The 8,376-nt window shown below is 40.2% G+C and overlaps 1 protein-coding gene across 1 annotated transcript in view; it reads right to left on the reverse strand.

Annotated features, from left to right (window-relative positions):
• Positions 1 to 1,318: 1,318 nt before the first annotated feature.
• Positions 1,319 to 8,376, reverse strand: part of LOC108166690 (CLIP-associating protein 1-like) — a 12,243-nt gene continuing 5,185 nt past the window's right edge. The window contains exons 2-5 of the mRNA XM_017307351.1: positions 6,894 to 6,972; positions 2,903 to 3,006; positions 2,276 to 2,367; positions 1,319 to 1,403 (exon numbers count right to left, since the gene is read on the reverse strand). Coding sequence (XP_017162840.1) covers positions 1,319 to 1,403; positions 2,276 to 2,367; positions 2,903 to 3,006; positions 6,894 to 6,972 — 360 coding nt within the window. The remainder of the gene's footprint in view (positions 1,404 to 2,275; positions 2,368 to 2,902; positions 3,007 to 6,893; positions 6,973 to 8,376) is intronic.

Below are 8,376 nucleotides of genomic sequence, written 5' to 3' on the forward strand. Positions count from 1 at the left end.
AGTTTTTACCACCAGACTTCTGAGTAAGGGATGCACGATACACCATTATTGCAACATCAGGGTGGACATTAACAATATCACAATGGACTGTATGAAAGTGATATTTGTGCGGTTTTGTTTGCGATCTTAACGAATCACACACTCTGCATGCCATTAAGAGTTCGGCCGACTGGATGGTGTTTCACTTTATAACCCCACTTCTTAATCTTGTATAGTCCCACACTTTAGTATTTACTTACTAGAAATGAATAAAAATGAAAAAAAACAGTGTTTTAAAATGATCAAACATATTTCTGGAATAATGGCATTCAGCCAATGACCTGGCCGCCTACGACTATAGTCACTCCTACGCTCCTTTGGGAAAGCTAATTGCTAAGTGCTGAAGCATTTCCACTTAACATGCGTCACGTTCACGTTCACCCTCATCTAAACTTTCAGTAGACTGAGTATTTTGCATATACTTCACATGTAACCCAAGCTACAGCAGCTCTCGGCAGAACAGATTGCTGGTCATTTTTATCACTATGCTTTGGCACTAACGTAAAAAAAAAAAGAAGCTAACTGTGCACTAAGGATTCTTGTAGTTTCTGGAACTGCGACTGATTTCAGATTACAGCTGGCAAACTCTCTTTCTTCTGAGTCACATCAATGATTCTTGCCACATAAATCTGTTTATGGCTGCCAACAATGAGATTGCGATGGACAAAAACTGTGCAAATGGAATCTGCTGCCAAAACAACAAGCTCAGCACGTTGAACACTTACACTAGTCGACTAACGAAGGAAAATATTTTCATTTGATGTTATTTTTGTAAAGCTTTTTTTTTGCTGTTTAACACTCATTTTAGATACATTATGCAGACTTTTTTTTTTGTTAATATTCTACATGAGCCGATGCAAACGTAATAAAATTTGTTTTCTTTGTTACAATTTAGCTGATACACAATGAGAGAGAGATATTTCTTTCACAAAAGCCAGGCACTGCACATTAATTTAGACATTGGATTTTAATACATTTGAACATTTGAATTGTTGAGCAGCAACTCGCATGGGGTGACTAAAAGTTAAAAAAATAAATAAATAAAATCTAAATCTTTATCTGACTGAACCTGGAATAGAATCCAAGATAATCTAATCTAAAATTATTTACTTTAAAGTCATTATGAATTAAAGTGATTTTAAAGGACACATGACTGTTTAACAACTAATCTAAGTGATTTAGGTATTTACACCCTAGCCTGTTCCTGTCTCAACGTGTTTTTGCCCACATAAATTAAGGAAACACAAGCCAGAGCATAATTCAAACTAAACGATGCTGCTCATCTCACCTGTGGGTTCTGATCTCCAGTCAGAGAGCAGAGATGTGGGACTAATTTGCTGAGGCTGAGAGGCTGGGCTCCGTACCTGAGAGAGGCGGACAAAAGAAGAAGACAAAGTAAATACAGAAACAGGAGTAAGCTGACTCGGCTTTACGATAAAGAGCCCTTAGTACGCTTTGTTCTTTTAAAAATTTAAGTGGAAAACTAAATAAATAATAAAAAAAATGCTAAGACCAAAAGCTCTGTAAGCGATCATTTGTCTTATTGTTCCACTCAGTTTCAAAGCAGGAATGCCTAACATCTTCTGCATTATCATCAGGCGGCAGCTGAAGACTTCAACACAGAAATGCCACCTGCTATTAGTAAAAAAAATTCTAAAATCAGCAGAAAATTTCAGATTAGTTTGTTAGCTGTGCATACCTAAAGCAGGGACCCCCACTGTCCAACACGCTGCGACAAACAACGGTATATTTATTATTATTCCTGTAAACACGTTTTGTGCGATGACATTGTTGACCCTGCTGAGCCCCGGCTTACCGAGGCTAAAACGTCCCTGCAATTCTCGGCACCCGACAGGAGAACAAAACTTCTTAGAATTACGGGAGGAAGTGAGATCAAACCAATTCATAAAAAACAAGCGTTCGTGTCTGAGCTGTAAGGCCATGTAACCGAGGATCCGTGGGGTTTGCGTCGCCTCTATGGAGGCGGAAACAGTTAAGAGGATTAATCCTGGACACAGGGAACTTCTGTGTTTCTTGAACAAAGTGGGTCAAGAAAGGTTGCAGAAACGGCACTGGTTGCCCCTTCTGGAGAAAGTATAGCCAATTTCTCAGACTTTTCAGAACATAAAGTCATTCTATATGTTAGGAACATGTTGAGGATACAGAAGGTAAACTGATTTAAAACTCTATTTAAATGTCATCCTGACCTTGGGCTGAAAAAGAAGAAGTTACTCACGTGCCGAGTGTGGCGCTGAGACAGAGGCAGATTCCTTCTCGGCTGCGGAAGTTTTTGTGTTTAAAGCCGAGAGTCAGCCTTTCCCACACATTCTTGATAAGGAAAAAAAAACGTGGAGGAGGATGAGAGCGCGAGGAAGAGAGGGAGAAAGGATGTCAAGAGGAACAAGAAGAAAAACGTCCAGGTTATAAACTTCGCTAAGCAGCGCGCGAAGCACAGGGATGGTATTTGCATTTGCAAGAAATGTTTGTGTGTCAACATAAAAGGCAATGAGGATGTAGCAGCTGTAATTTTTTTATTACCCAGAAGAGGGAGCCAAAACAAACAGATTCTAGCACTGAGAGTAAAAAGCATGGATGTGATGCCTCTGTATGAAGCTTAAGCATCTACTTTTGTAAAATACAGAAAAATACAACACTTAACACGAATTGCTTGTTGCCAGATGTCTTTAAAGTTAACAAAAAAAATATGCGTAAGAAGTTCTTAACTGGAATTTTTCTTGTTTTTTTAAAACATTTGTTATTGTAGTTTATACAAAGTTTCCTCCAAGATGGCATTATAAATAGCTACACCTTTAATTTGAAGATGCATGCAGGATTTATCTGCTCATGTCAGCATGTGTCTCACCATGGGTGACGTGGTCTGCTCCATGAGGCGAAGGATGAGAGCTTGGCTGTTCTCCCTGACCTGATCCTTCCCGTCACCCAGCCGGTCCACCAGAGCTGGCAAGACTACAAACAGAGAGGAGGGAAAAAAAAGACATGAGGGATGGAATAATGATGAGAGACAAGATGGGAACAAATCTGCTCAAGATTAAATGCAAGAAAATCAAACCACAAATGATGCTGAATTCAACAGTGTTTGCACATTGGAGGTAATAAAGGCTGCCCCCAAGTGGAATGATTTCAAAAGACAATAATAAACAAAGATAAAAGCTTACATTTAGTAAAGTATGTGGGATTTATCAGACTAAAAGACTCAATAACTTATAGAACATTTAACAACACAATCATGAGGCTTTGAAAGGTCGTGGAGAAAGAAAGAAAAGAAAGGAGTAATGGGCCGTGACTAAAATAACACCAAGGTCATCAAATGCTCACATGTCAGCAAGCTCTATATCCAGTGAGATAATGAAGAACAGAAAGAGAGAGTCTGTAAATGCACAGCTGGAAAAAAAAAATTGGACCGCATTAAGAATTTCAAATTTTAAATATCATCTGAAGCAGCATATTGGAGAGTCAAAGAAACGATTTACAAAATCTAATAATCCTCAACAATGTCTTCCTCCACACCCCCAATCTGCATCAGCACTAAGGGCTAAAAAATGAAATAAACTTTCACTCTTGATGCTTCAAACCTGGACATAAACCCACATAATGCTGCCTTCGTTACAGTTCTACAGTAGTTGTTATATGATGATAAATATTTAAATGAAGTAGCGGTGCAACGATTGCAATTTCCCGGCCGATTAGCAGTCTTTAAAAAACCTTAACCTGCCGATTCCGATTTTTTTTTGTTGTCTGAAATGTTGCTCAATGTAGCAAGAAAGTTGTTTATTTGTCAACAGCGGGGTCACTATTGTTATTTATAAATGTGCAGACACAACTTGGTCTGCAAGTTATGTCTGCACATAACTTGCAGACCAAGTTATGTCTGCAAGTTATGCAGACATAACTTGCACATAAGTTAACTTGCACTTAACTTATGTGCAAGTTATGTCTGCACATAACTTGCATACCAAGTTTTGTATCTTTTGTTCTCACCAGAGAACAAAAGAGGACAGTGGTTGATTCTTAGACCTTTGTCAAGCTAGATAAGATCGGTGGATAAGATTGGCTTCGCATCGGCCGATCGCCGATCTCCGATCTCCCAAAATGAAGGAAATCGGCACCAATAAATTGACTGGCCGATAAATCTGTGCTCCCCTAAAATAAAGTATCTTTATATTTCTAAAGCATTCAAATGTGACCAGAATCAGACAATATCTGTCCTTTTCCTGGTTAAGCAAACACACCCTTACTTAACACTGTGTTCAGTTTGTCTCAGAGGTCAAAGCTCGGATCTGAGTAATTATGTCAGACATGCAGCTACAGCGGGTTCTAGCTGCACGTCTGGATTATTTATGGTATGGCGTAAATAATCCAGACACCATACAATAAATAATCGAAGCTGATGTCTTATTTCTCTCCATTCCATGCAAACAAACAGTAACGGGGCATACTGATAGAGATTGTACCTTAGAATGTCAGCCATTAACAGCAACACTCTTCTGTGTTTACTGAAAGTCACTTATTTCCATCATCAGTGAGGTGCTTACGGATGAAGTCACGTGAAACCCAAATGGCGTAAAACTATTTAAAAAGACAAGCCTGCTGTTTACTGAGGCTGCAACTTAAACGAGGAGTAAAAATTCCAGAAAGAAGCGAAAGGATGAGATTTAATTTGATATGCTAGGTTTTGAAATCACAGAGTTAAGGTAAGAGCACAGATATTAAATGAAAGGCAGAGAGAATCTGAGCTACACTGTTATCATAGCTGTGCTAACCGCTAATACGAGATGCTAAAAGCTGCGTTAAGAATTTCAAATGATTTTAGACCTGATGCTGCAATCACTTTGCATTTTACTTAATTAATAACAAACCGCTTTCAGAAAAAAAGGTAAAACAAAACAAATATGCTTGTCAGTCTCTTTATCAAAGATTCTAAAAAGAAAGTGAAAACTGCTTCAAACTGGTATCAGCAAGTCAAAACTGAGATTGGAAATTGGCCGTGAAAGTGGAATCAGTGCATATTTATGCTACACTGTTTTAACTGCTGTTTATAGTAAAAATATAGTTCCAGTTTTGACATCTGAAACAAATCTAGTACATTTTTTTAACGACCTATAATAAAAACATAGAATGTTCTAAATTTACATCAGATAAAAATAGAATAAAAACTTCATAAAACTGTTGTTTTGCTACTTTATCTGGTTTGGTGCGACCCAATAATGACCTCTAACATTCATTCAATTAGATACAATGTCAATAGACAGAGTGGCTCATGTACACACACACACACGCACACAGCCCCACACACCCACATACACACACACACACACTCCTACCCACATTCCCTGAATGAGACATCAGCAGAGGGAGTGATGTAATCTGTCCTTTAACTCAGTGTGGTAGTTATGCTACCACAACAGCTGGTTGCCTCGGGAACAAGGACAATACCCTCAAACAGAAAACATGATGAGGGGGGGGATTGTTGGACATGTCACTCGTCACACACATATGGAGTAAAAATGAAAACGTACACAAATGTCCCTTCAACAGCACAATCTCAATGAAAAGCGACAGGAGCCAATCACAGCCCGGCTCGCCCGTCAATCTGCACACACTCTGATTAAATCAGAGTGCAGCACACAAAACCAGGTCTGCGTGTTTCACCTCGGCTCCCACTTAGGATAACTTGGCCGGATGGCGCGCAGCACTTTGTCAGAGTGCACGCATGCACACACGCTGTAAATTCAGCAGCGCCGTGCAATATGTCAGCCCTGTAAATCAATACAATCACTCAGTCTGAATGATCTCATCTTCCTCCTCCTCGTGTGCTGGTGGGCGGCTGAAGAAAGGGAGCGTTGCAGGGGAAAGATGAAGTCACATTGAGGAGGGGATATTCCACAGTCAGCTTTACAAAAATAAAAGAAATTAAAAAAATGATTTTCGAACCAGTCTGAAGCGCACAGTTTCATAATAACAGCAGCTTAGTTCAGCAGCGTCCTTGACCACGACTGGATTGAAAATATGTCTGGTGGTGAACTGCACAGTGTGCTGATGAGGCCGGTAATCCTGGAGTGGCACTGCAGGGTTCAGCATGTTTGCTGGTGACAAGATGAAGTCTGGCTTTGCAGTGACACACACACACACACACACACACACACACACACACACACACACACACACACACACACACACACACACACACACACACACACACACACTCCCAATGAGTGTGCAATCTGATATAGGATTGAGCCACTAAGGTCATTAACACAAGGCGCGGTTATGGGGTGTAACAGGGTGACCTACAGCGCGGCCCAAGTACAGAGAAGTATAAAGGATGAGGAATAGAAAAAGGGGCCGAGCCAGGAAGCTAAAAAGTGGAAGCGAGAGACGAAACGAAAACACACACACACAGATGCTGAAAGGACAGTGACTATTTAACAAACTGCAACACTCATAAGCCAAGAAAACACAAAACTGAGCGCACAGGTTTGCTTTTGTCCGTTAATACAAACAAGACCTTGGTATGAAAACAAGAAGGCAAATTTATGCGCGACTAACTCTTTATGCCAGTGGATAAAGAGTTTTATCCACGGGAAGAGAGAAAAGAAAGAGATCATTATAATCACTTTTACAAAAATCTGAATAAGAAGTTTGTGTTGGCTTAAAAAAAATGGGTTCAAACTGGTTTGTTGGTACATGTGCAACGAAGCTGCCACTAAACTTGTTTTCACTTGTTTTGGGTGCTAAACGAAAAAAAAGCCTGCCCAGCGGATCCGAGCTAACCTTTGGGTTCGAGAAGAAAACGCAATTTATAAATTTTTTTTTAAAAGTAAGAGAAATCTTACCTGTGCCTAGGTGTCCTTTGAAGCGCTCTCCCATGCGGTCCACGAATGCCCCACAGATGTCTATCCCTAACAAAGCCACCTGCAAAAAGCACAGAGAGAAAGAAGGACAATGGTTATAATTGGTCGTTTCACCTTCATGTTCCCCACATCAAACCAACCGAACAGATTCATGTAAACCCACAGAAACTAAAACTGAAATTTAATCGTTCACACTGAATGAATTTAAATTTGCTCCGTCAGATAACATATTACAGAAAAAATGAAACCTGCTTGAGTTTCTAAACATACTGACCATAGATCAAAAGCTAGCAATGGATTTGGACAGATTAAAAACCTCAACTGGCGTGCTAAAAGACAAAAAAAAAAAACATAGAAAAGTAGCTCATTGTACAAATAATGTCAATGCAAATGCTGTTCACTACACTGTTATAAATAGTACCGTCACATTTTAGCGGGACCAAACGCGGCCCGGTCTCCGTCGGCCAGCGTTTACACCAATATTAGTTCATCAAATGGCAGAGCGCCAAATTTAACCCGCCTATCCAGCATAGGACTGCGCAGAAGTTCAGGCTCCAAATCATCGGCCACACTTTCCAGAGTTCTTGCAGCCGATCCGAGGCGGACCCATCTTCCCTTTAGCAGCTTTAATATGTGGATCTTTAATCTCCCACTGAAAGATTTTTGCTTGCCAAAAAAACCCCAATGCAGAGAGCAGCTGTTCTGGTGCAGCTCTGGAGAGCCAGGTTTGCCTCCCCATGTGTGGTTAAAGATTTTGGAATAACTCCATATTAACACGCCCTGGACGACGACACCGACTTGGTAAGAAAGTGATCACTATGGATAGAAGAACGAAATCTGTTTGGTCCACAGAAACGTCACCCCTGTGTGTAAGTTTGCTCAGAAGATCTCCACTGATGTTTAAATCTCCTTGCATACTTGTCAGTATCTTCTATTTAAAGGTTAGTGCAAGAGGGCAGTAATTAATCCCACACAAAGAAAAAAAAATGCAGCTAACTTTCTTAAAGTTCAAAATTCCGATAAGACACTATTTAAATAACCCCTTGCAACATAAACATTAGCTTGTGACGACGCTAATATTCAGTGGGCAGACACATATTTGTGTCTGGAAGTGGAGTTTTTCCACTTTTCCTCTGATTAAGATCACATCCCGATGCTGCTGCGCTCCTGGAATGCTTTTGTTGGCAGCGCTCCGGCGAAACTGCAACAGCCAAAAAGAAAATCCATTTAAAGAATATTTGCCAGACGGTCCAGCAATAAGATCAGAGCTGGCCCGCAGTTTTTCCCCTATTTTGGTCAAAGGGAGACTGAAGCCAGGTGACTGTGTTTAAGGAGTGAGGAAAAGACGGAGGACAAAACGACATAACAGAAAAAAAACAAAAACAAAAATCACCTGGGGAGGAAATGCAAGCCTTGGGTCAAACTGAACGGCGACTTATACCAACGTCATTCAGGGGGAAAATGA

This window comes from Poecilia reticulata, linkage group LG11 (assembly GCF_000633615.1).
Source record: "Poecilia reticulata strain Guanapo linkage group LG11, Guppy_female_1.0+MT, whole genome shotgun sequence".
In the NCBI taxonomy this organism is placed as follows: Eukaryota; Metazoa; Chordata; class Actinopteri; order Cyprinodontiformes; family Poeciliidae; genus Poecilia; species Poecilia reticulata.